Consider the following 27,256-nt stretch of genomic DNA (forward strand, 5'->3'; position numbering starts at 1 on the left):
TTTTTCTTCACTTTTCTAAATTAAAAATTGCAGAGGTCCCCACCCCCAGGTGCAGAGCTCAGGCCCATGCTCAGCAAAGGGGGGCAGCTCAGTTTACTGGTGGGAGGGGACTGGTCTGCAAAGTGCAGGCAAATGAAACATGCAGGGAACAGTCTAGAAACTCGTGAATTTAAGAGGCACAGGAATCAAGGTCTCCGAAAGCCTTCATGGCTCAGAGACGAGGTGCTTCCCTTTGAAACTAGATCTGGTAAATAAAGACAAGTAAAAGAAAGTATGAGACTGGGATCTCATGACAGTCACAGTACTAAGATTCAGACCACAGTAATAGTGAATTCAAATATTCTGGTCTTTGGCCAAGGGCCAGGCTCCTCTGGCAATCTGGGCGGGCCTGACCTGCGAAGCTGACGTCAGCGAGGGCCACCCTGCCCTTCAGTGGCCGGACACGACCTTGGGCCTTTGTGGGCGGCCTGGCTTGGGTTGTGTCGCTGGGGCCAGCTCTGCCCTTGCGAAAGCCGAAACCTGCGGGGCCTCCGGAGGCGGCCGGGGCGGGGCTGGGGCTGGGGCGTGGTCGGGGCGGGGCCTCTGGCCAAGGGGCGCGCCGGGGGCGGGGCCTGGGTGGGCGAGCCTACGCAGGAGCGGGCGCTCTAGAGGACGCAGCCCCGGCAGCCCCGGCGGCGCGCGCGCGAACGGCGGGGGCGGGCCTGCGGACCCGGGGGCGGGGCCTGGGCGGGCGCGCGTGCGCAGGCGCCGGCCGGGAAGCGGCCGCGTGCAGGGGAGTGTGTGTGTGCGCGCGCGCAGGCGGCAGGCGGGGCGCCCCGCGGGAGGCGAGGGGCGGGCGGCGGGCGCGGGGCCGGGGGCGGGGCTCCGAGGCGGGCTGGGCTAGTGGGGCCGGGAGCGACGGGACCAGGGGCGAGCGGCGAACCGGGCGTGGAGCTCGGCCCCGGCACCATGGACGAAGACGACAGCTACGGTCAGTATGGCCCGTGGCCCGACCGGCAGACGCCCTCTTTCTCGCTTCCTCTCTTCTCCGGCCCGGCGCCCGGCCGCGCCTCTGGCGGCTCGCGTTTCCCGGGGACGGTGGTGCCGGACGGGAGCCCGGGGCAGCAGGGCCGGGCGGTGGCCTCCGCAGGGCAGGGGTCCGCGGTGGCCCGGAGGCGGAGGGCTGAGGGACGCTGAGGGGCCGGCGTCGCAATGTCCGGGTCTCCAGGGCGGGCGCCGGGGGTCGCCGGGCTGGGGTCTCTGGGGCCGTGGTCGTGGACCGGGGTCTCAGGGCCCGAGTGTCCAGGGTGGGGATCTTCGGGCCGATGCTGGCGAGGCGGGGATCTCCGGCCTCCGGTCTCTGGGACGTGGGTCTTAGGGCCCGGGGTCTCTGGGGCGAGGGTCACTGGGTCTGGGTCCCGGGGGCGAGGGTCGCCGGGGCGAGGATCTCGCGGCGGGGGTCTCGGGCTGCGTTCGCAGAGCGAGGGTCGCGGGGCCGGGGTCTCGGGCTGGGTTCGCAGAGCGAGGATCTCGGGGCGGGGGTCTCGGGGCCGGGGTCTCGGCGGGGGTCGCGGGCCGCTATCCGGCGCGGGCCCGGCCGTCCTGCAGCCCCACCGCGGGCCTCAGCGATCGCTCGAGTCCCCGCGGGCGCGTTCTCCGTAGTTTCCGGCCCTTTCGGTGTTCGCAAGTTGTGTGCCCCGGTCCAGGTCTTTGTTCAGAGCGAAAATGAGAAAACAGAGCCAGCGAACCCGTAGTGGGCAGGCTGCGACTTGAGGGTGCCGTCGGGGCCAGGACCCCGGCCACCCCCGATCGCTGACCGCTGTTGCGTGTGAACTGGCTGCTGGTACGAAACTCCTGCCGGGGAAGCCCGACGGGCGCGGAGTAACCCAAGTTTGCTTTCTTGTCTGCGCACAGAGACGCGGCATCGTAATCACACAACACAGAGAAAACTTGACAAAACTACCATTTTGCAAATCCTCCTCCAGCTAAGCTTACCCTGGAAGCTCTTGGCCAGCGGCAGGGCATTCCTCCCGCAAATAGCTCCAGATCGTGGGGTGCTGCAGGTTCCGTGAGATGCTTTAGTTAAGTCACTGACCATTTTGTTTATAGGAAATTAAAGAGTGGCCTATAGAAGGAGTGGTGAACTTTTGTCGTTTAGTGGCAGAGTTTGAAACGCTTATGAGGCTAAATGGAACCCAGTCCTGCTTTAGTGACAAAGCGACATAGGCAGCGTTTGTTTCTTGAATTCTGAGGGAGCAAGCTTTGTCAGTGGGCTAGGTTATAAATGTGAATGGTGAAGCATGTGGCTATGGTTTTCTGTTTATTTATGGGTAAGTTGTTGAGGAACTGCTGACGCCAGAAGGGTGGACCCTCAACCGTGAGTGGCAGACGGCAAGGGCCGCTGCTCTCAAAACCCGCTGTGGCCTGAGGTCCACAGCCCATGAGGGGTGGTACCCATCCCATGTCCCCTTGTTTCCTTACAGGTAAAAGCAGTATGTGCTGTTTGTTCTGTGATTGGGAAAAAAAAAAAAAAAAAATCACTAGACCGTAATGGGAAAGAATTAAAAAAAAGTGTGTGTCTCTGAATCACTTTGCTGTACAGCAGAAATGAACACAACATTGTAAATCAACAATAATGCTTCACCTTAAAAAAGATTTAAAAAAGGATTGAAATAAATGTGAAATTCTCTAAAAAAGAAAAAAAAAAAAAAAAAAAAAAAGACCCTCTGGCGGGGCGCAAAGGATTTTTTGGCCCCTCCGGGCTTCTCTCTTTCTGCCCACCCGGAGAAGCCTTCTCCAGCTTGGCCTGCTGCTGTTTTCTGTGCTGTTGCTTTCTGCCGGATCTCAGAGATCGCAGTGTTCTTCTCCCAGGCTTTCTTCATGCTCGCTCCTGGGGTTCTGACCCACCGGGCGAGGCAGGAAGCTGTTGGTCTGGTTGCCTTTAACACAATGACTGCCCTGCCACCAGGCATGACATGAGTTTGTGCTTGGAAGAGGTGAAGGGAGGCAGGCTGTACTTGTTTCCTGTGGTGACTCTAACTTGGTGGCTTACAACAACGTACATTTGTCTTAGAGTTCTGGAGGTCAGAAGTCCACATTTGGCCTCCCTGGGCTGAAATCAAGGTGTTTCTAGGGCTGTGCTCCTCTCTGAAGGTCCCAGGGGAACATCTGTCTCCTCGCCCTTTCCAGCGCCTGGAGGCTGCCCACGTTGCTTGGCTGGTGGCCACCTTTCATCTTCAGAGCCAGCAGGTAGCATCTTCTCATTTCTCTCTGACCTCTGCTTCTTCTAATGAGGACCTTGTGCTGCCCTGGACCCCCTTGGATGAGGATAAGGACCCGAAGCCTTAATTCTGCGCTGGTTAATCCCCTTTTGCTGTGTAGGGGTAACGTACTCACAGGCTCTGGGACATCTTTGGGGGCTGGCTGACCCCGGGGAAAGATGAAGAAGCTTTTGCTTTCTCTTTATACAATTCAAAAAAATTATATTCTTTGTATTTTGGAGGAACCAGAAAGGTTGAATTAGAGAAGATTTCCCCACCCAGAGGTTTACCACTGGAAAAGTACCTAATAGCTCAGGGTGATCGTAGGAAGATTTTCGGTTCTTTAGGCTTTGCCTCCATCTCCACAACCTTCCATTTCCCTTATGGGTTGTTGTTTTTTCTTTAATGGCCACACCTGTGGCATATGGACGCCCCGAGGATCAGATCTGAGCCACAGCTGTGACCCAAGCCGCTGCAGGCAGATTCTTTTTTTTTTTTTTTGCTTTTTAGGACGGATGGACGTTCCCAGGCTAGGGGTCGAATCGGAGCTGCAGCCGATGGCCTACACCACAGCCACAGCCACACCAGATCCTTAACCCACTGAGCGAGGCCAGGGGTGAACCTACGTCCTCATGGATAGTAGTTGGATCTGTTTCCGCTGAGCTGCAGCAGGTACGCCCCGTGCTGAGGACTCTTAAAGCACTAGAACGCCGTGTCCGGGGTTTCCCTCTCACCTTCCACTGCTGGGTCCTGGTCCTGGGTCAGCCTAGGACAGGACCAGGGTTGGTTGGTGGGTTGGTTGGTTTTTCTCCTTTTCTTTTTTGGCCACCCCTTGGCATGTGAAGTTCCCAGGCCAGGGGTCAGATCCAAGCTGCAGTCGTGACCTGTGCCACAGCTGCAGCAACGCCGGATCCTTTCACCATTGTGCTGGGGCCAGGGATCAAACCTGCGTCCTGGGGCTCCGGAGACTTTGTGCCACAGCAGGAACGCCCAACCACGGTTGTAACATTGTATCTTTGGGGAAAGGGGTTATGATTTCCTAGCTACCACCTTGGTATAAAGAAAACTTTTGGAACATAACTTCTTTATAATGAGCTGAAGAGAGAGTCTGGGTTTCTCTCTTCAATTAAAGAGAATTTCAGAAACGAAGCAGGAGGCCTTTCTTGACTGCATTCTCTTAAGTGTCCTGTGCAGACCCGGTGACAGCGCCACTGAGTCTGGAAGCCCGTTCTCCTGTACCCGCTCTGTAATCCCGAAGGGTTTATTCGGAGGGTCTTAACTCACTAGGCTGGCACAGCCTGGTTCAGACTTCACATGTCCTGTGAAGGTCTGTGTGCAGTGGGGGGAAGATGAAACAAAAGTCATTTGAAAGCTTATTTTTCTTTGGGAAATATGGAATTAGTGATTTCCTAAAAGCTTAATTGACACTTTCAGAAAGAGGTTCCTGATGCTGGCGGCTGGCTGGTCTTTATGCAGCCCTCCCCCGCCAGCTTCTTTCTGAACCCTGAGGTGATTGGGAGGGGGTTTTTGGTTTTTGTTTTCTTCAGGTCACGTTACCCTCTTATTAGATCACTGTACTTCCTGGACGCCACGGTTCCCTTTGCAAAAGGAAGAGGCGTTTTTGCCTCCCTGGGGACCCTGCCCAAGAAAGGCTCAGCCACTCTTTCCTCTCCGTGACTTCGGGGCTGGAACAGACCCCTTTAACCTGCGGTCTGCCGCTTAAAGGGCTCCTGGGCGCCCTCTGAGGCCGTGTGGGAAGGGGCCTTTTGACGTCTTCGGCCTTCATCTGGTCCTCAGACGGCTCTGACTCCAGGACTTGCTGCTCCAGGAGGTGCCAGTGTGTCGCCTCTCTGTGAGGACAGGTCCTGAGGTGGCGCTGGGCGGGGTCGTCCAGTCGTGACATCGGGAATGTTGTATCGAGACTCTGACAAAACACTCGGGCGTCCGAGCCCCAGTTCTCAAGCTGGTCGAACTCGTGGTGGTGCCGTCAAGGCCCTCGCTTCTCCCCCGGATCCGTCTCCTCTTGCCTCTTTCCACCTTCGGGCTCGTCCCTATTCGGCGGCAGGAGGGGGAGGAGGCCTTTAAGAACGAAGCCTCTGCAGAGAGTGGGGACGTCCGTCTGGCCCGGGCACACCTGCAGTCCTTAGGCGATGGGGTGAGGCTGGCAGGGGCGTGCCTGGGTGCTGCTGTGGGGCGGTGGCGTCCGGGAGAGATGCCCTGTTTCCTCTCTGTGCCTCCGGAACAAGGAACAAGCGTGGGGCCTGGTCCCTGGCAGCAGCTGCCGAGGGCACAGGGGATGGAACCAGGTTCCATGTGGCAAAAGTTAACGTTCATTGACCTTAAAGTTTTGTCTTCGACGCTCCATCCCAAACAGAAACCAGAACCATGTCTCTGAACGTGCTTGACCCAGGGCCAAACCAGTTTTCTTTGTTTTTCTGTGATATTGATGACTTTCATTGTTCCCAAATGCAGCTCCACACTTAGTGATGTGCGTTTACTGAAAAGAATTCAGTTGTATGAAGTTGGGGCTTTCCTAGAAAATCTGGAACATGAGGTTACCATAGGGATACATTTTGTGGTCCTTAAGGTGGATTTCCAGGGGTGACAGTACCTTGTCAGAGGATATAAACATTTTCAGAGTTCTTGATGCACGGTGGTGCCAATTTGCTTTCCAACACGGCTGTGTCAGTCTGCCCCATTCTTAGTGACGTGTGAATGTGTGCGGTATGTGTTCCAGAGTCGATGCAAGTGTGCCACTGGCGAAGATTAGCATTTGAAAGCTTTTTTTTAAAAAAAAAAACTCCTAATTTAATGGTTACAAAATGGCACCTCATTATATCTATTGATTACTAGCTAGGGTGAAAAAAAATTTCTTCGGCATATTTGTGTATTATGACCTGGCTATTCATGTGGGATGATGGTTTCTTTATTTAACTGAGATTAATTCTTCTTTTTAAGGCTTCTGTTATATCACCTAATTTATGTTTTTCTCACTCTGATACTTTAAGCATGGGGAAAATATATATTTGTTTTCTCACTGGAGTTTGGGTCCGATTTTTTTTTTGTCTTCGCTTTTTTTTTTTTTAAATTAGGTTTTTATTTTTTCTATTAGGTCAGATTTTGACCATTTGTGGCAGTCGCTAATTTACTTTTCCTTAGTTTTTCTCTTAAAGATTGAAGATCTCTCAACCCATATGTTGTCTTCCGGCCAAAACCAAAATATTTCTTTTAGGGGAGACCTTGTGAGTTGAGCGGCTTTTATCGGTTTGGGTTACAATGATAAATAGTTCAGTCTGTGGGATTTTCGGGCCTCTAACCGCTCCTTTCTGAATGTCCCATGTGTTAGTTCAAAACCATCTTGCCAAATAGAATTTTTTTCATATATATTTCATGTACTCAAGATAAGTCGTTCCGGAGTTCCCTGGTGGCTCAGGGGTCGGCACTGTCACTGCTGTGGCACAGGTTCGATCCTTGGCCCCAGGATCTTCCACATGCTGTGGATGTGGGGGAAAAAAATCGATAGTTCTACAGTAAGAGCTAGAAGGAGGGTGCCTTCTCATTTTAAGGTGAATGCAAGCATACAGGTCACTTGGTGGGGGAGGAGGGCGGAGATGTGTGTGTGTGTGTGTGTGTGTGTGTGTGGGTGTGGGTGGGTGTGGGTGTGTGTGGGTGAGACAGACAGACAGAGAGGGAGAGAGAGGGGGAGATGCTGCAGCAGAGGTTGGCGAGCTCGAACCTGAGAGCTGTGTGGCTGGTGGCGTCTTCTGTCCTCTAGGCCTCTCCGGCCCGGTCCTGCTCACCCTCCAAGACGAGAGCCCGGGACAGTGGGCTCCGAGGGAAACGCACTTTGCCCGAACCCGTCTGTCCACACCTTTGCCACACTGCCTCTTGAGGGTCTCTAATTATTGTTGCACAGTTTCGCTTGCAATAACAGAAGCATGGAGGAGGTGGAAAATTATTTAGAAATGTTCAAGAAGTAATCCCACATCCTCTGAAACTGCTGGTGAGGTTGTTTTGCTTCTCTCTTTGCATGGACTTAAAAAAAAAAACAACAAAAACACGCGATGTGGGGGGTTTTTGTTACTCTTCTGATCTGAGAAGGGGTGGTGCTGAGGTGGTTGTGAGCAGCTTCCTGGGAGGCGCGGCTCCTTTAGCAAGGCCAGGGTATCACCCTCCTTCGCCAAGGGCTTTCCATGTCTTCCACTTTTTTTTTTTTTCTTTTGAGTCCTGAGGAAGGTTTCTATTTCAAAAGCATGCTTTTATCTGGCATCGCTGCAGTCTATAGTGTAATTACTAAAGTTGGGTAAGAATGATGCGGTTAATTTAACGCTATGAAAACCCTTCCCCTCCAGTAATCTTATCACAGGCTTGCTTTCTGCAGGCAGTTCATAAAGGCTTCTTCAGTCAACAAGCACTGGTGCCCTCTCTGCGCTGGGCAGCCCCTGTTGTCCCAGATGCCAGGAGCCCAGGAGGAAGCAGACTGGGAAGCAGGCAGGAGGGAGTGTGGGGTGGATGTGGCAGGTGTACCTGAAAACACAGGCAAACAGAGGAGAGCGGTTCTGCCTGGAGTCGGGGTGGGACCGGATTGGGCAGAGAACAGTGCATGGAAGAGCTGGCACTTGGGCTGGACTTTGAAAGATGAGTTGGTGCTGACTGGGTGACTATGGCAAAGAAATACATTTCAGGCAGAGAGAATGAGCAGATGCCAGGGCGAATGGAGGAGCTGCATGGTTCTCTGTGCCCTGAGAGCAGGCACGGGGAGGGGACGGCCCTGGAAGGCTCTGCTCACGATGAGCTGTCGGGGTTGGGGGGACTGGACTGTTTCCTGGGGATCATTTTGGGATGTGCCAAGATTCCTCCGTCTGGTGTGGTTCAGCCGGCAGCAGGGCGCCCCTTTGGGAGCTGTTGCAGCGTCTAGGTGAGGTCGCGGATGGCTGGGGGCCTGAGCTTAAGCTTAAGGCAGTGGGAGGGGGAGAAAGGGGAGCACCCACAGGACTGGTTGAGGACCTGAGATCCCATAGCCTGGGCTTGCCAGACTTTGGGAGGGTCCGAGCTTCCAAGGGAGTTGGGAAACAGAGTTGTGGATGAGAGTACTTGGTGGGTTTCTAGAATGAGTGTCCAGAGCTGCATGGACACCCCGAGTGGAGTCACAAGGTACTTCGGGGCCGTCCCCTGGGAGAGGTCCACTTGGGCAGCTGCGCTTGGAACTGGGGCTGAAATCACCATGCGAGCTCGTGTTTCATTTTGTCTGTTGGGGCTTTCATGTGCAGCAGCAGCTGCCAGACTGCATGTGTTTTTGCAACTTTTTTAGCTTAAGTTACTTTCTCTTATGCTCTCTGCTTCCCTGAAATACTGTTTCCAGCAGCCCCGCTGATTGAAATTAAGAGCATTTTGATGTTTAGCTGTATTGCATTTTCAGGTGCCGGATGGACGTTTCCCGTGGGCATTCTTTCATTACCTGGAATTCAGACTTCTGAAGGCGTTCTTCTGCCTCTCTCCGTGCCAGTCTCCCTCCCTCATTTAAACAGTGTTCATCACCGTTTACCTATTACCCCAGTTGTTCTGCCTTGAAAAAACAATGTTTGATTCCTTTCTCTTTCTTGCCTTCTACATTGTTTTCCAGTTATCTATCCATCTCTCCATCCCTTCAACCCACTTTTCATCATCTTCTCCCTCCGTGGCAGGGAATTTGCTTGATGCTGGGGCAGTGGAGGATTTTACAGTCGGACCGTGTTTTCAAGGAGTTTGCAGCGTAGCGGGGGTTGGGGGTTTAAACATTTCAAAAACATATGAGATGTGAACAAATGCTGTGGGAGCCTGGAGGATTCCAGCTTTCAGGGTGCTGCGGGTGAGATTTGCTTTGGAGTAAACCACCCAGCTTTGGGATCAAGTGAGGGGGGAGCCTCGCAGAGCAGTTGTTAGCCCTGTAACTATTTCAGCAGCAGCGCTGAGCCGCCTGCCATGCGGCTCAGTTCACTGCTGCACTTGTTTCATAGGTTCTTACTTTGTCCTCACACAGGCCTGGGTGGCAGAGGTGGAGAAATGGTGGCCGTGCCCGCTTAACAGGGGAGGTGATGGAGAAGCTGGCAGACTGATGTGTGAAAGGCGCCAGAGCTGGCGTTGGGCTGGCTCTCTGGGACTTGCACCCGTGTGTCCTCACCTCGGCCGCTCGGCCTGCTGGCTCTCGCCTCCTGTTGCTTCTCACCCCTGTGTTCACGTCGACACGCTCGGACGTCGACACGCCTCTTGCCCTTTTTCCCTTCAGCCGCGCCTGCGGTGCGGTGCGTGGGAATATCTGGGCAACCCCAGCCGCTGCAGTGACAATGCCAGATCCCTAACTTGCTAGGCCACCAGGGAACTGCCTGGTATGCTTTCTATCAACTTTCTTTTTTTGTTTTGCTTTTTAGGGCCGCAGCCACGGCACATGGAGTTTCCCAGGCTAGGGGTCGAATGGGAACTGCAGCTGCAGGCCTGCGCCACAGCCGCAGAATGTCAAATACAAGCCATGTCTGTGACCTGCACCAGAGCTCACAGCAACTCTGGATCCTTAACCTGCTGAGCGAGGCCAGGGATCAAACCCGCGTCCTCATGGTTCCTAGTCGGATTCGTTGCGGCTGTGCCATGGTGGGAGCTCAACTATCAACTCTTTAAACTCTCTGGTTTTCTCCTGGAAGTGGGAGTCCCAATTCCGTGAGTTCCATGTCTGGCTAGAGGTTGGGTCCTTTTTGGGCTTAAACATGTGTCACAGCCTATTAAACAGATTTCTCCTGAAAGAGGCCACTGGTGCGTGGAGGAGCTCGTCGATGGGTGGGTGGCAGGGGCTTCTCCCAGGGCCTCCGGTAAGCGGGGCTGGCGTGGCGGTGGCAGGAGTCGTGCTGGTGCCTGTGAAGGTTCCCTGGCACGTCGTGAGTAGGACAGCCGGCACGGTGGAGAAGCCCGGGGCCCCGGGCAGGTGCGCAGAGCCCTGCCCGTGCAGGTCTGTGCCCAGCTGGCGGCTCCTCGCCCTCCAGCCTCCCAGACAAGCGAAGGAGCCTGTGGAGAGGGCGCTGCCGGGGGCCGGGGGGCCGGGCACACGACGGCTCCCGCGTTGCAGCCCGGGCGGAGCGTGGGGCCGGCTGCCTCGTGGCCGTGTTCGGGGCCTTGGCGTCAGGACCACGGCTCAGGACTCCTGATCTCACGCCTCTGGGTTTTCACCTCTTGGGGACGTCCCTCGCGTGTCAGGGCGACACCTGCCAGTAACGTGGAGCTGGAGCCGCTTCTGAGCGCCGTGGGCGTCCCCTCGGAGCCCCAGCCTCCTGGTCACCCGAGTGGCCGTGGCAGGCAAGCTTCCTCCTCCACGGGGACTCGCGCGGCCTGTTGGGTCACTTTGACCGCCGCGCGCTGTGATTGCCGCCCCCGTGTCCCGACAGAGCACGGGGGAAAGGGGTGCTGAAGAGACGGGAGGGTTAGAAGGGGCAGATCGCTCCGGGTCAACAGCAAGGCGCTGCGGGAACGGCAGGCAGCAGCCCAGGACAAGCCGCATCTGAAGGAGGCTGGCTGTGTGGGTGACTGCGACGCTTGCCGTGCAGCGGACGTTAACACAACATTGTGAATCAGCAGCGCTTCAGTGAAAGGAAAGATGTATCAAGAAAGTTTTCCAAAGAAAGACTATTTTATGGATGTGTAATATTCGCAGAGAACTAGGGATTCTGCCCTCGGCCTCGGGGTCTCGCCGTGGAGGCAGACCCTCTGGGCTGTGGCCCCCGGGGAGGCCCTCGCAGCTCTCCACGCCTCTGCTTTCCCCTGCCAGCGTGCTTCCCGCCCCGTGTGCTTGTGGCCCGTGCCTTCACTTCCCGGCCTTTGCTCAATCCCATCCCCAGGGAGGCTACCTGGATTCATGAAGCCCCCCGCCTGCACGCCCCTCCCCCTGCTTGTCCCCCACTCCCCGCCCCAGGCACTCATCACCTGCTGCCAGTTGCCTGTATTACGTGTGGCTGGTCTTCTCCAGCTGGAAGGGAAGCTTCCCCGAAGCCGGAAACTTCATCTTCTGTTTTCAGACGTAACCCAGGTGCCTAAGCCTGGGCGCCGTGCACTGCAGGCCCTCAGGGTTTGGGGAGTGAATTGTTGGGCCGGTGCTCTGCTTGCCCGTCTGGAAATCAAGGTCATTGAAATTGCTGCTGAAAACCTGCAGGTGGTTGTTGAAGCTAGAGTTTAGCCATCTTACCTCACTTGTGTGATGCCTCATTTCATTCTTCTGTTTTGTGGTTTATTTGGGGGCTTGGTTCTTGCTGCAGCTGGGTGTGGTAGTAACCAGTTAGGAAGTTGCTCACGCCTGGCATGCCGGGAGGGCTGTGGGGATGCTTTCTATGCATTCAGAGATTTCAGTACAAGTCTTAAAAAAGGGACACGTGGATGGAGCACATGATTATTCTGCTTTTGAAAGATGAGTGTGGCAAAGAAATTCTTTACGAGGGCTCATGTAACCTGCAGTGAGGGGATTCGTGTGAGTCTGCTTTATGGCAGGAATTAAGGTGCTTGACAAATGTGTGTTTTGACAAGGATTAAAAATTGTTGGAGTTCCTGTTGCGGCTCAGTGGTTAACGAACCCAACCAGTATCCATGAGGACGCGGGTTCCGTCCCTGGCCTTGCTCAATGGGTTGAGCATCCTGCATTGCCGTGAGCTGTGTTGTAGGTTGCAGACACGGCTCGGATCCCGTGTTGCTGGGGCTGTGGTGTAGGGCAGTGGCTATGGTTCCAATTTGGCCCCTAGCCTGGGAACCTCCATATGTCACGGATGTAGCCTTAAAAGACGAAAGACAAATAAAAAATTGGTAATTCTCAGAAAACTAAATATAGAACGACTATATGACCCAGCTATCCTACTCTTGGGTGTATATCCGGACAAAACTTTCCTTGAAAAAGACATGTGCACCCATATGTTCATTGCAGCACTATTTACAGTAGCCAGGACATGGAAACAACCTGAATGTCCACCGACAGATGAATGGATTAAGATGTGGTATATATACACAATGAAATACTACTCAGCCATAAAAAAGAACAAAAGAATGCCATTTGCAGCAACTAGTTGCATGGTTGCTGGATGATGGAACTAGAGACTTTCCTATTAAGTGAAGTCAGAAAGAGAAAGACAAATACCAGATGATATCACGTATATCTGGAATCTAATATACGGCATAAATGAAGCTTTCCACAGAAAAGAAACTCATGGGCTTGGAGAACAGACTTGTGGTTGTGAAGGAGGAGGGGGAGAGAGTGAGATGGACTGGGGATCTGGGGTTAATAGAGGCCGAGCCTTGCATTTGGAGTGGATCAGCAACGAGATCCTGATGGATAAATCCGGGAACTAGATCTAGTCACCTGTGATGGAGCATGGTGGAGGATAATGTGAGAAAAAGAATGTATATAGATGGGGGGGGCGGCTGGGTCACTTTGCCGTATAGTAGAAAATTGACAGAACTCGGTAAACCAACTATAATAGAAAAAATAAAAATCATTATAAAAAATTGGTAATCGGGAGTTCCCGTCGTGGCGCAGTGGTTAACGAATCCGACTAGGAACCATGAGGTTGCGGGTTCGGTCCCTGCCCTTGCTCAGTGGGTTAACGATCCGGCGTTGCCGTGAGCTGTGGTGTAGGTTGCAGACGCGGCTCGGGTCCCGCGTTGCTGTGGCTCTGGCGTAGGCCTGTGGCTACAGCTCCAATTCAACCCCTAGCCTGGGAACCTCCATATGCCGTGGGAGCGGCCCAAGAAATAGCAACAACAACAACAACAAAAGACAAAAAGACAAAAAAAAAAAAAAAAAAATTGGTAATCGATTTTTTTTTCGTGACGAAAACTCAGAAAAGCAGCTGGACATGTCGGTGGGTTCTGCTTTGATTTGGGTCTTTTCCGGACCCTAGCACGATAGGGAGACAAAGTGGCTTGACTGTATTAGTTTTTTACAGCTATTTTAAGAAATCGTCATGATTTTAGTAGCCTGAAACAATGCAAATTTATTTTACTGTTCTGGGGGTCACAAGTCTGGAAAGGGTCTCACAGCTAAAACCAGGTGTCAGCTCTTTTTTGTCCTGGAGGCTCTAGGGGAGAATCTGTCCCCTGGCCTTTGCCGGCTTCTAGAAGCTACCTGCATCCCGTGGCTCCTGGCAGTATTATGTTGATTTTGTTTGTTTTGTTTTGTTTCTCTCATTATGTCCTCAAAGCCAGCAGTGTCTTTATCACGTGAGATCGCTCTGACGGTGACTTCGCCCCACTTCCACTTCTAAGCACCCTTGTGATCCTGTTGCGCTCCCCCGGATAATCCAGGGTAATCGCCCCAGTCCTGGGTCAGCTGATGAGCAGCCTTGCTTCCCCTCTGCCGTGGATGTTACCAGAGCCACACATCCCAGGAACTAGAGGGTGCACGTCTCTGGGGCTGTTCTGCAGGCCACACCACTCTGGTGCTTCTTGTGAGGAGGGGCTTCCTCTTTGTTTTGGCCTCACCCGCGCCACGCAGAAGTTCCTGGGCTAGGGGTCGAACCCACACACATCAGTGACGCAAGCCACAGCAGTGACATCGCTGGATCCTTTAACCGCCAGGCCACGGGGGAACTCCCGAGACCTCTTTCTCCTCGAGGGGATGTGCCACGTGGCTGGGAAGGACCGTGGTATCGTGCAGACATTTTCCAGTTGTGTTAAGCATTTCTTGTCAAGAAGAGCGCTCCTGATTCAGAGGCAGTGCGCGTGCCTAGCAGCAGCAGGCTCTGGCCCCTGCATCCTGTTTGGGCTCCTCGCAGCCCTGTTTGTCTTCAGATCGCTAGAACAGAGAGTGTCTTCAGGCCAAAGGCGGTATTGTTGCGCCCGTTCTTAGGAATGTTTTTGTGCTTACTTTGCTGGCAGAGAGAATTTTTTTGGTTTCAGGTAATGGAAACATCCCTGAACAATGGAGCTGAATAGGGAAAAGGAGTTCATTATTCTGGAAGAAGATACTGGCATGACATGGGTGATTATTTTCCCAGATCATCTGCTTTTTTCCTTCATGTCACATGGTGGGCGTCTTGCGTCAAGGGAGCCTGACGCGTGCTAGTGCTCTTTCGTAAATTTGTGTTAAAGGCTTAATTTCCCCCCGAATAGGTTTCACGGATACGAAGCTGAATTTTTGGCTAAATACTACTGTCCTTTCCCTTTTTTGATCTTGCTGTAACCTCTCATTTTCTGAAACATATAAACATGTGTATATATAGCATTCTAATAGAGGAATTTCAGCTTCCCTTAAAGAACTATAAAAGTAACCTATCCTTAGAGGAAGAATGCCGTTGACAGAGAAAGTGTGAGTTCAAAGGGGTTTTACTGGCCCCAGCAGGTTCGTGTGCTTTTAGTTCTCCGTGTCATCCCCGAGGGCCCTTGATTTCCACACGGAAGTAGGTTACAGATCCCCCAGTTCCTGCCCGGAGCAGCAGGACTGCAGGGAGCGGTCCTTGCGGGGCTGAACCGTGCTTGGAGAGCTGCCACTTGGAAAAAACAAGGACCTCGGAACCGCTTGGTATCCAAGGTCGGGGGTTCTCACGGGTCGGAGACGGTGGGACGGACGCGATCCCGAGGAGGCGCTGGGTGTCCACCGAGTGAGACGTGGAGCTCAGTGGACCTGCGTTGTGGCGAGGAAGGCGCGCTTTGGAGAGCCCGGCTCCGCGTGTGCGGGCGTGGAGCGCGGCCGTGCGATGCCGAGTGACAAAGCGTCCTGGTTGTTAAACAAAAGCATTTGATCGGTCACACTGGCACAAGCAAAGAAAAGCTTCTGTGACCCTCGTAAACACCGCCCCCAGAACTAAACTGTGCGTCGGGGAGAGCTGGTGGGGCTGGGGGACGGGCAGGGCTGTCTTTAGTGTTTCCCAGGGAGTGTGCGAGGTGTCAAGACAAGTATTGCGGCCTCACGTCTTCATGGCAGTCACTCCAAGTGGGGGTGGCTGAATAACGGTGACACCTGGGGAGGATTTTAATTTAAGAAGGGCTGTCATCAGACTCATTTGATGTCTGTAACTTTTAGAAAGATGTGTGTGATGCTTCCTGTGTACAATTACTTTTCCCTTCTGTGTAAAATCTTAAGATCTCTTGTAGTGGGATTTTCGTTTGCTTTAGAAAAAAGCATTTTAAACTAGCAAAATGCCATCGCATTCTTTGTTAAGCTGTGAAAACCTAGCTATTTGGATGAGAGGCCGTCAGCGACAGGACCAGACCCAGAAGCCAGGCCAGACCCCGCGTCCGCGCTCCTTGTCCCGTGCGGTCCAGGCCCGCTCGGCTCGGCATGACCACGCTGCTGAGACGTGGTGCCCGCTGTGGATGCCTGTCTCGTCTCTGCTGATCCGCTTCCCTCCACAGTGGGGACTTTTCTGGCCGGCTGCTCTGTTTTCTGTTTCACTGATTTCTGCTCTTCTCTTTTCCTCCCTTCTGCTTGCTTTGATTTCGTTTTCTCCTTTTTGCTAGTCTCTTAAGATGGAAGCTGAGGTTTAAGCTTTTTATTTTAATCCTACACTTTCCAAAAAGGACTTAAGATTGGTAGACATATGGGAATATGCGTTTTTCAAAAAAAGACGGAAAGGAAACGGCACCAAAATGTTCATGGTGACGGGTCCACGGGGGGTTTGTTACACGCTTCCTTCCACTTTTGCCTGTGTCGGAAATTTCCCATAATGTTAACTTTTCAAAGTTTGCCCAAGAGCTAAGGTAAGAAGGACAGGGGCAGCTGCAGCCTCCTGAGATGGCTTCGTTTTCAGATCCTCCACCAGCAGCCCCTAAGGAGAGGCTGAGGGCTCCCGGGAGACACTCTGGCAGGTGACTGGGCCTGTGTGCCTGGCAGTCCATGTCCCGAGTGGGAAAGGGGAGGCTCTTTGCAGGTCCCTCCTCTGCAGTGCAGATCAGGGCTCCAGGGGGTTGCCCGGCCTGGGGCTGCCCCGCCGCTGAGCAGCACAAAGGGCAGATGTCTTCTCAGAGGGGCAGCACGGAAACCACACAGACACTGGGGGAAGCTGCAGCGGGGAGACAGGTCAACTTGGTAACTACAACAAAGGGGGAAAAAACCCCACGCTTGGTTATTTTTTGCTTCTTTTGATCCACTGAGTCTCTTACAAACCTCTGCTTGAAAGCTCAGAACCCTCTGAGGGGAATTCTGAATGGCCTAAAGCACAACCACATCTGTCAGATGGTTCCAGCTGGAAAAATGCACTTAACACTCAGCTGACCCTTCCTTCCATCCTGGACGTAGATTCCCTGCGAGGTGTGGACCTTGGTGTATCTCTCCTCGCTGCCGTGCAGTTGTTGCGAGGTCAAATGAGACACTGCATGGGACAGCAATTCACAGGAAACTGCTGAAAAATTGTGACATGTAAGGTTTGATAAGGAAAAAGTTTGGAATTACTAGATAAACTGAAGCTTGGGGATTATACGTGGCTTTTATTTACAACAGCAACAGAAAAAGCTTAAAAAATAGTTCCAGTCATTCTGTGGACTGTTTTGTAGCTTTTTTCAAAGCATAAGTATTTTTCTCAGCATTAAAATTTAAATATGGACGATTTTCAGTGGCATCTGCCGGGGGGAGGACCCCCACATTCACGGGGGTCTTGCAGAAGAAGAAAAGACCCCAAAGGCGGGGCTGGCAACCGGCTGGCTCCCTACCGCCCCCTAGTGGCTGGAAACAGGCAGGCGCCCTCAAGGGTCACAACCAGGCAGTTTATCCCATGGAGCCCAGCAGACACTGGAACCCAGGCGGGGGTGCTGCCTCCCCCACACCAAGTGGCCGGAGGAGCCCAGATGATGGCCACTCTTGAATTTGGCTGGTCTGCAGCTGAGGACCCAGGACCCAGGGCTTTAGCACCTTCTGTAGCAGCAGACACACCAGCCCCTCCCCTGGGAGCCACAGTTCACGCCGTGGTCTCCTTGACCAAAAGAATGTGATAGAAAGAGAGATACGCGGTGATGCGAGGGCCCCGTGGTGGCCTGCCTCTGCCAGACGCTGGGTAATATGGTTGCACCATGGTTTAATTGTCCTCTTTTGTTGGTCACTTAGAAGTTTCCTCTCTGTTCCTGTAACAGATAACCTGGTAACATCATTGTTGGTAAAACTTTGCCCATGTTTCTGATTTTTTTTCTTTTTTGGCTGCACCAGGCATATGGAGTTCCTCCTGGGCCTGGGATCAGATCCGAGCTGCCGTTGTAACCTATGCACAGTTTTGGCAACGCCAGATCCTTTAACCTACTGGGCCGGGGATCAAAACTGCATCCTGGCGCTGCAGAGACACCGATCCTGTTGGGCCATAGCGGGAATTCCCTGATTTTTTTTTTTAGGCGAGATTCCTGTAAGTGGAATCACTGGGTCAGTGACTAAAACTTTTATTTTTAGTCTCTTGGTATGTACTGCTACATGATTTTCCAGAAAGTTCTGTCACATTTACATGTCACACTAGTATGTGATGATATTTGTTGATTTATCCTTACAAACATTGAATTTTTTTTTTAGTCATTAGTTGTTTTGTTTTGTTTTGTTTTCTTCTCTTTTTAGGACTGCACCCATGGCACATGGAAGTTCCCGGGCCGGGGGTTGAATTGGAGCTGCAGCTGCCGGCCTACACGCCACAGCCACAGCAACTTGGGATCTGAGCCACATCTGTGATCTACCACGCAGCTGACGGCAACGCCCGATTCTTAACCCTCTGAGCGAGGCCAGGGATCAAACCTGCATCCTCATGGATACTAGTCAGGTTCTTAACCTGCTGAGCCACAGTGGGAACTCCTAGTCATTAGGTTTTTGATGTAGCATTGAAATATTTTTTTCTTTCTTTTCTTGTTGCTAATGTGGCTTCGTTCTAAGTGTTTAGTGTTGGTATAAATCAGAATGAGAATTACAGCAGCTTCTTTCCCAGGTCATCTCTTGTTAGTTGGTTGAACAGATGTTTACAGAGTCCCAGTTAGGCGCTGGGCGCTCTGGGTCTTGGAATTGAGGCACGAACAGAGTTCCACGTTCTGCACGCCGTTAAGAAAAGGAGCAGGTTTTTCTGGTTGGTGCGTGCCTCATCCAGGCGTATTTCTCTGTTGAGTTCAGAGGGCGTCGGAAGAGTTAAGGTGAGAGCTCGTCCCATCTCCACCCACCTTGTGCTTACTGGGCCCAGGCCAGCGGTGGAGCTTCGCTCTCCTGCCTTCTCAGCACTTCTCTGTCTCCTTGCGACTGACGAGGCCTTTTTATAGACATTTGTGTCCACAAATTGTGTTCAAGACTTTTGAAAATGAGTCCACGCAAACCATGATTTAATTCTGAACAGGTAGGTCTTAGAATTCCTTTATGTAAGGTAGGGAGAACAGTGCCTGTTCAGGGACGCTGGTGGAAAGAAGCTTACATTTTGCTTAATGTTTTTTTTCTTAGGGCTGCACCTGAGGCATATGGACATTCCCAGGCTAGGGGTCCATTCGGAGCTGTGGCTGCCGGCCTGCGCCACAGCCACAGCAACGCAGGATCCGAGCCACATCTGCGCCCTACACCACAGTTCGCGGCAACGCTGGATCCTTGACCCACTGAGCAAGGTCAGGGATCCAACCTTTGTCCTCATGGATGCCAGTCAGATTTGTTAGCCAGTGAGCCACGACGGGAACTCCTGATTAACTGGTTTAATGCTCTTTCTAAAATGCATTGTTAGGTACCTTCCATCCGCCAGCCTTAGTGTTTACTGTCACCCTCTGCCTTGGGCCAGCAATCTGAGTCCTCTAAGGGGCACGGGCTTGGGATAACAGCGCAGTTGTACCTGCCTCTCAGGTCATCACGAAGGGTCCGGTGAGGTGCTCCGTGTACATCGGGGGGGAGGGCGGGGGGGCGACACTCAGCAGGTGTCTGGGGAGTGTCACCAGCAATGCCATCGTCAGCGGGCATGGAGAGCTTCGTACGGCGTCCACCGCAAGCTAAGATGCCAGTGGTGATGTTTAGACGTCTTGATTCATCATCATAAGTACATTCATTTCCGCATAAATTTTTACTATAAACTCTCCTGGTTCCCTCTTCTTGTCTTTTTTTTTTTTAATTACTTTTTCGAGGTGTAAATTACATAAATGGCATCCATTTAAAGTGTACACTGGGAGACGTCTGACAGATGTGCACACCACCCAGACCCCACCGTCACAGTCGAGACAGTCCGTCTGCACTGCCCTCTAGCGCTTCGTCCCATCCGATCGCAGCCCGTCCCTCCCTCCACTCCAGGCGCCTGTGCATCTTTTTGTCACCACAGACTGGTGTGTGTTTCCCAAAACCTGATATAAATGGACTCCTGCAGTGTACGGTCTGTGGTGTCTGGCCCTCGCTCAGCACCGAGTGTTTGAGGTCATTGTTGGGGTGCAGTCCTTCCGTTTCACTGCCGCGTGGCGGCCCCCGTCTGGATGGACTGCCGTGTGTCTATCCAGGCCCCGGTTGGTCGTGGTCGTGTGCGTGGTTTCAGGTTGGGGCCCTTGCGAGTCACGCTGCTGCGAGCTTCCTCAAGGTCATCGCGTGCGCGTGCTCTCACTTGTCTTGGGTTAATAGCACCCGCGGGTGGCGTGATGGGGTCGTGTGGAGGGTCTTGTCTCCTGAGCAAGGTTTCATTGCGTGTACACTGTGATGGCGAACAGGATGCACAAAAGGTGTGTCACCAGGTGTAAAAAAGGCTTTTTATGAAGGAGTCAGGTAAGGAATGGCTTAATATGTTATCATTTGGGGTTTTTTTTAAATTTTATGGGAGTATAGTTGATTTCGGAAGTGGTGTCAGTGTCAGGCCAAGTGAATGACAGGCATACCCGAGTTCTTTCCAGACCCTTCCCCACGTGGGTTATTACCCAGCACCGAGTAGACCTCCCCCGGCTCTGCAGTAGGTCCTTGTCACTCACCCGGTCTCAGACAGAGGCGTCCCCAGCTCCTAGTAGGTGCCTCCCTGTTACGGTTCTGCATCAGTCAAACGGGAAAACAGGTGACGTGGGAGTTGTGTGGCGGTCTAGTCGTTAGGATTTGGCGCTGTCACTGCCACGGCCTGGGTTCTATCCCTGGTCTTGTCACTGAGATCCTGTGTCAAGCCACTGCAGGGAGGGACCAAAAAAAAGCCATAAAACTTGAAACAGTCGCAAAGTAAATGAGAACATTTTTTTTTTTCTATTCTTATACAAAATTACAGTTTTGTAAATGGGAGAGAAGGCTTTACCCACAGACTTATGAATTATTCTCCGTTGGGCACATGCACCCAAGAGCACTGCCCGATGGGGGGAGCGGGCGCGGTGGCCCTTTAGGAAGCCGTGTGCATGCGCCGGCGTCTCCCGGGCTTTCCCTTCGCAGAGCTGCTCTGCGCGTCCTGGGGACCCGCGCCCTGGGAGCTCCCATGTGACTTACGTGGACGCGCCCTTGGGGTCGCTGTCTTCCTCCCCGCAGTGCAGCCAGAGGCCGGACGCCCTCTCCTGTCATCAGCTGGGCCTTTGCTGCCCACCAGTTTGCACCATTGCCCCGCAGAGTGGATCTTCTTTTAAGAAGAAGTTGGGGAGGGTGTGGATATTTTTTTCAAAAAAGGATTATTTTGTAACATCTTTTTAGAACAGTTCTGTTGTTTAGGGGTTGGGTGTTTGAACTATCAGGCGGATAATCTGCTTTGGAACGAAGGTATTAAAGGTGATTCTTTTTTTTTTTTTTTTTTTTTTTTTTTGGTCTTTTTGCCATTTCCTGGGCCGCTCCTGTGGCATATGGAGGTTCCTAGGCTAGGGGTTGAATCGGAGCTGTAGCCACCGGCCCACGCCAGAGCCATAGCAACCTACACCACAGCTCACAGCAACGCCAGATCCTTAACCCACTGAGCAAGGCCAGGGATCGAACCCGTAACCTCATGGTTCCTAGTCGGATTCATTAACCACTGAGCCACGATGGGAACTCCTAAAGGTGATTCTAAAGAATCAGTGATTGATCCCCAGACAAGTTAGGTGGCAGGAGTTAAAAGTGGTTTAACTTAAAGTTGGGGAAATTGGTCTTTTCATAATTGCAGTGTAGAGAACCACGTATTTAGTCCACTGAATACCTAATGATGTACCATTTTCGTCTTAATTGGTGGTCTTACGCGACTCCCCCCAGTGAGGGTGCAAACCCCATGTACTAACAAGGGCTGCAAACAGCCCTCTGAGCCTTTGTTTGTAGTTTTCAGCCTTTGGGGAGAGGCTCAGGGAGAGGCCTGGCCCCGGTGTCCTCATGCTCCTGGTGACTCGTCACGCAGCTCACCCAGGCACATGCCTGGAGACTGTGGGGTGGGAAGAAAGCTTTGGGAGAGAGGGGCTGTGCCCTGCGTGCCCTCTTTTTCTCCATGTATTCTCTCTCTCTTTTTTTTTTTTTTTTGCCTTTTTGCCTTTTCTAGGGCCACTTCCTGCAGCACATGGAGGTTCTCAGGCTAAGGGTCTAATCGGAGCTGTAGCCACCAGCCCACACCACAGCCACAGCAACGCGGGATCCGAGCCGCATCTGTGACCTACACCACAGCTCACAGCAACACCGGATCCTTAGCCCATTGAGCGAGGCCAGGGATCGAACCCACAACCTCATGGTTCCTAGTCGGATTTGTTAACCACTGCGCCATGAGGGGAACTCTCTCTCCATGTGTTCTTGAATGTCTTATTTTCCAACCAGGATTACACATGACTTTTTGACAGGAAGGACTGTCTTTTTTTTTTTGTCTTTTTGCTATTTCTTTGGGCCGCTCCTGCGGCATATGGAGGTTCCCAGGCTAGGGGTCGAATCGGAGCTGTAGCCACCGGCCTACGCCAGAGCCACAGCAACGTGGGATCCGAGCCGTGTCTGCAACCTACACGGCAACGCCGGATCGTTAACCCACTGAGCAAGGGCAGGGATCGAACCCGCAACCTCATGGTTCCTAGTCGGAATCGTTAACCACTGCGCCACGACGGGAACTCCAGGAAGGACTGTCTTGTAAGAAACAAGAAGCTTTGTGCTCTACAGAACTGTCTTTAGCTTTGTATTTAACTCGGCATTTTCCATTTTCCATGCGGGATTTAATCTGCACCAGCCCCTCTGTGATAAGAGGTTTGTGACATTATCTCCGTTTGCTGGGTCAAAATTACCGACTCACCGATGTGCGTTTGCAAGTTCCCAGCATCACCCTAACCGCTGACAACGTTATTTGTCCTGATGGTCCCCAAACCAGTTAATTGGTGATGGAGATTTTCTTCCAGTTAGACATGTTTTAAAGGTAATTTATCTGAAAATTGCTATGAAATGCACACAATAAAGTTCTTTGCTTTCCAGTGGGAGAGAGAGCAATAAATATTCCTTTTTTTCCCTTCCAAGTTCTGAATTACTGGAAATAGAGAAAGGAATCGGAAAGTGGGGATCAAACTACCGGCCTTGGCGCTCCTGTTGTGGCTCAGAGGGGATGAACCCGACTAGGATCCATGAGGTTGCGGGTTCGATCCCTGGCCTCGCTCAGTGGGTTAAGGACCTGGCGTTGCCACGAGCTGTGGTGCAGGTCGCAGGCGCGGCTTGGATCCCGCATGGCTGTGGCGTGGGCCGGCAGCTGCAGCTCCGACTCGACCCCAGCCTGGGACCCTCCGCACTACCAGCCTTATAACTGGTGAAGAGAAGGCGTCTTCCCAACTCCGGGCACCTGGGAATAGGTGGCAGATTTGCAAAGTCGGTCAGGTTTCTCCCTCCTTCCTCCTCCTGATCGGGTCTTTGGAGCATTTGGGGTCAGCATTTGGTTTAAGGAGTCTCGTCAAGCACGGCCGTGCCCCGGGGTTACACGGCCGGTCCTCATTATTCACGGATTCCGTCTGGAGTTTGCCAGCTCCGTGGAATCTGTTTGCAGCCCCGGATGAACACGAAGGTGGTGCTTTCACAGCGTCTGTGAACACGCCCAGACACAGCTGCTCCCTCCGTGGGTTCCTGGGCCCTGGGAGTGAGGCCAAGCTCTGCCTCCGTACAGGGCTCAGGCCTCAAATAAGGGCCCTGGGTAGTGCTGTGTTTATGCCCTTTCTGTGGGTAACTTCTCTGTTTAAAATGGCCCCAAGTGGAGTTCCCGTTGTGGCGTAGTGGTTAATGAATCCGACTAGGAACCATGAGGATGCAGGTTCGATCCCTGGCCTCGCTCAGTGAGTTGGGGATCCGGTGTTGCCGTGTGCCATGGTGTAGGTTGCAGACATGGCTCGGATCCCGCATTGCTGTGGCTCTGGCGTAGGCCGGCGGCTGTAGCTCCAATTGGACCCCTAGTCTGGGAACCTCCATGTGCCGCGGGAGCGGCCCTAGAAAAAGCAAAAAGACAAAATAAATGAATAAATAAATAAATAAAATGGCCCCAAGTAAGTGCTGAAGTGCCGGGCGTTCCCAAGTGCTAGAAGGCCGTGGTGCGCCCTGCCGAGCACGCGCGTGATAAACGGGCCTCCTGCAGGCGCGAGTTCAGCACCAGTGGGGTGACCCGAGACAGAGACACACGTGAAACCAGCTTATGTGTTGATCCTTTGATAAGAAGGGATCGGGGGCTCTCAGGAACCTCGTCCTGCATTTCCCCTGGGAATGCTGGTTCCGCGTCGGGCGGTTCACGGTCAGCAGCGACTTTCTGGCCGGATAACTTCCTGACTTATGAGGACCCGCTGTGTCTCTAGCCCTCTTCCTCCCCTGACGCCTTAGGCCTGGATGGCTCCCTGCTTCACTCGTCATCCCCACGGACATCTGCAGGGGGCCTCACGCTCAGCTAGGCACGGTGGAGCCCCAGCCGTGCCCATCCTGGGAGACAGCAGGTCCACCCACGTGACGTGCGGTCACATGTTGGGAGGTAACCCGGATTCCTCCGTTCCTCTCGTGTCCCCATCCAGGCGTTAGTAGTGCTGTCCTTTCTGCCTCCGCTCTCTCCTGAAGCCCCTGCTTTCCTCCACCTCTGCTGCTGCTGCCTGAGCAGAGCCGTGGCATCGCTCCCGGGGGGGCCACGCTGTGCCCCCGAAGCCCATGCCCCCCTCCCCGGGCACCTGACTAGCTGTCCCTTCTCAGACCCAGAGTGGGGAGCCGAGAAGGATTTCATGGTATCGTGGGAGCATGTGGGGTTCTTTGCGTGATGGTGGCTTCTGCAAACTGAGACCTGCCTCCGAACTTGGTAGGAATAGTTTTGAGACTGAAAGGGAGGTGTTTTTTTAAGGGAAAATATACATCTGAACAATAGTTTAAGTACGAGCTTGGAGAAAATCTTGAAGAAACACCCTTTGAAACATAGATCCTTAGAGTTTTCTTATTTGTCTTGTATTTTACTGACGCCTTCTAAATGAGATTTGATTTTAGACCAAACCATGGTTTCCGCTAAGTTTGTTTTTAAAATCAGTGGCAGGTACCCAGAAGCAGTTTGGACCTGGCGCCCGTGGGGTGCTCACTGCCTTCCCGCCTCCTCTGGTCTGCGCCCCCCTCCCGCGGGCGTGGCGGCGGCTTCAGCTCCTGGGCCCTGGCTCCTTGCCACGTGTTCGGTTCGCTCTCCGAGCTGAGTAAAAGGATGGGTGGAGTGCCCCGATTTTGTAACGTTGGTCTTGTGGTTTTGCAGAGAAAGGGGGTGACGTAGAATTAGTCAGGCAGAGAGGGAGCAGAGCAGACAGGAAGGGGAGAAGCCGTGCTTGTGCATCAGAGCAGAGGCCCACGGCAGAAGGGGGCGAGCAGGCAGGTGCCCGTGCTCCCCAGCCCCCTCCTCCCCCACGCCTGCGTGAACACGCTCACAGCCTGAGCCCTGATGTCAGCTGTTCGCATGTTTATTGAAGGCTGGCCATTATTTCTAAAAGTTGTTCATTGAATTTGGTTTCGAAGTGCACAGAACACCCAATGTGGCGATGTGGTCACCCCGCCGCCCCATTAGTCTTGTATTCTCCTAAGTAGTAAAAGTTCCAGAAAGATCGTTGCTGGAAATATCAGTTGAGTTTTTCATAAATGGCTGGTGCTTGTGATGCATTACTTTAATCCCGTTAAAGAATGAGCTTTCCTGATGGCTTAGCCACCACCGTCCCCTGCAGAGCTGTTGGGCATGTTTGATCCTTAAACATGTCCCTTTTGACTCAGGACAGTGTTGAAACCAGCCTTGATCATTCAGTGGGTGGTGAGAATTTGTACGGAGCCGAGGGGACAGCTAATGTGATTGTCCTGTGATTACCTAAAAGCGTAGAAAGCTTTTTTAGCAGACACTCTTCGTCTTTGAGAAGGGGAGTCCTGGTTCATAGAATCATAAACTCTTTAGAGGGGAAACTTACCACAAGTCCGAGTTTGTTTCCGGTACAGGGGGCGCGGTGGGTGACAGTGAGGGGGAGGGGGGGGTGGCGGAGGCGGGAGGGGGGGAATGTGTGTTTCTGGAGCTGGACTCTGAGGGGTAGGTAGGAAAATGAAAACGACCTTAAAATTTATTTTGTCACAGTGATGCACATGCATAGCCTAAGAGACCATGCGCCACATAAGAGTTTCCACGCTTGCTTGTAACCGCGTTCCTCTCAGAAGTCAAGGGTCTGTCAACTGATGAGGGAAGGGACGGGATGGGGTGCGGCCCCGCGGTAGAGTGTTCTTCCACCTTGGAGAGGAACGAAGTGGGGTGCGTGCGACGTGCCTCGAACCCCGAAAACACCGTGCTGAGGGAAAGGACCCGAGGCTGAAGGCCATGCAGGGTCCGTGGGCAGATGCACAGGGTTGGGGTCTGCCGGCAGCTTGGCCTGGAGGCAGGAACAGTGACTGCTCCTGGGGGCGGGGTGGGGATCTTCTGAGGACGATAAAAACGCTCTAGAATTAGAGGTGACAGGTAACTTTGTGAGTGTACTGCAAACCACTGAATTGTACACTTTTTAAGAGTGTGAACTGTGTGGTTTGTATATCAAGACAAATTCTGCCTTAAGGAAACAACATGCCGATACCATTTTCAGGTTAAAGTAATTTTCAGGAGTTCCCGTCATGGCGCAGTGGTTAACGAATCCGACTAGGAACCGTGAGGTTGCGGGTTCAATTCCTGGCCTCGCTCAGTGGGTGAAGGATCCGGCGTGGCCGTGAGCTGTGGTGTAGGTTGCAGACGCGGCTCGGATCCTGCGTTGCTGTGGCTCTGGCGTAGGCCGGTGGCTACAGCTCCGATTCAGCCTCTAGCCTGGGAACCTCCATATGCCGCGGGAGTGGCCCAAGAAATAGCAAAAAAAGTCCAAAAAAAAAAAAAAAAACTAATTAAAAGTAATTTTCAAATATTGTCAAGTCTTCACACAGTGGAACCCTCAATGTAACCACTACTGACTCCATTTGATCTTTTTGTATTTGGAAGCGCTGCATTGATTTCAGCCCCTTATTTAAAAATTCATCTAGAAATTCTCTTACGGCGCAGTGTGTTACGGGTCTGGTGTGGTCACTGCTGTGACATGAGTTAGATCCCTGGCCTGGATGCCACAGGCAAGGCCAAAAGAAAAAAAACTATATGATATATAAACAGGTCTTTTAAGTAACAAATACAGACATTTGCCGTCATGGAGAAGAGGAAAACGGGTTACATAACCAACAAGGTTCTAATGCAGAAGAGCAGTTCCCGGCCCCACCTGGCGGTCCTTTCCTGGGGCAGCCATTCTGGACTTTTTCTTTTGTTTGTCTTTTTGTCTTTTTTAGGGGCACACCCTCGGCACGTGGAGGTTCCCAGGCTAGGGGTCTAATCGGAGCTATAGCTGCCGGCCTACACCAGAGCCACAGCAACTCGGGATCCGAGCCATGTCTGCGACCTACACCACAGCTTACGGCAACGTGGGAACCTTAACCCACTGAGTGAAGCCAGGGATCGAACCGGCAACCTCATGGTTCCTAGCTGGATTTGTTTCTGCTGCGCCACGACAGGAACTCCCACTTTGGACTTTTTTTAACCTGCTTAACAATATTTTTGTTTCTTCTTCCTCCTCTTCCTCCTCTTCTTCCTCCTCCTCCCGCACCTGAGGCATTTTGGAGTTCCCTGGCCGGGGGTCGAATCAGAGCTGCAACTGGGACCTATACCACAGCACGGCAACATCTGATCCTTAAC

General features: G+C 52.8%; 1 protein-coding gene across 3 annotated transcripts in view; it reads left to right on the forward strand.

Moving 5' to 3' along the window:
- Window positions 1-881: 881 nt before the first annotated feature.
- Window positions 882-27,256, forward strand: part of CYTH1 (cytohesin 1) — a 77,029-nt gene continuing 50,654 nt past the window's right edge. For all 3 annotated transcript variants that reach the window (XR_014820637.1, XR_014820638.1, XM_084983423.1), the window contains exon 1: window positions 882-970. Coding sequence is in view for 1 of the 3 variants with exons in the window: in XM_084983423.1 (XP_084839549.1) it covers window positions 949-970 (22 nt within the window). In the remaining 2 variants the exon portion in view is untranslated. The remainder of the gene's footprint in view (window positions 971-27,256) is intronic.

This window comes from Sus scrofa, chromosome 12 (assembly GCF_054392235.1).
Source record: "Sus scrofa isolate SSC_HxYL_T2T_F1_AM1 chromosome 12, Sscrofa_HxYL_maternal_Yorkshire_Landrace_v2.0, whole genome shotgun sequence".
Taxonomy (NCBI): domain Eukaryota; kingdom Metazoa; phylum Chordata; class Mammalia; order Artiodactyla; family Suidae; genus Sus; species Sus scrofa.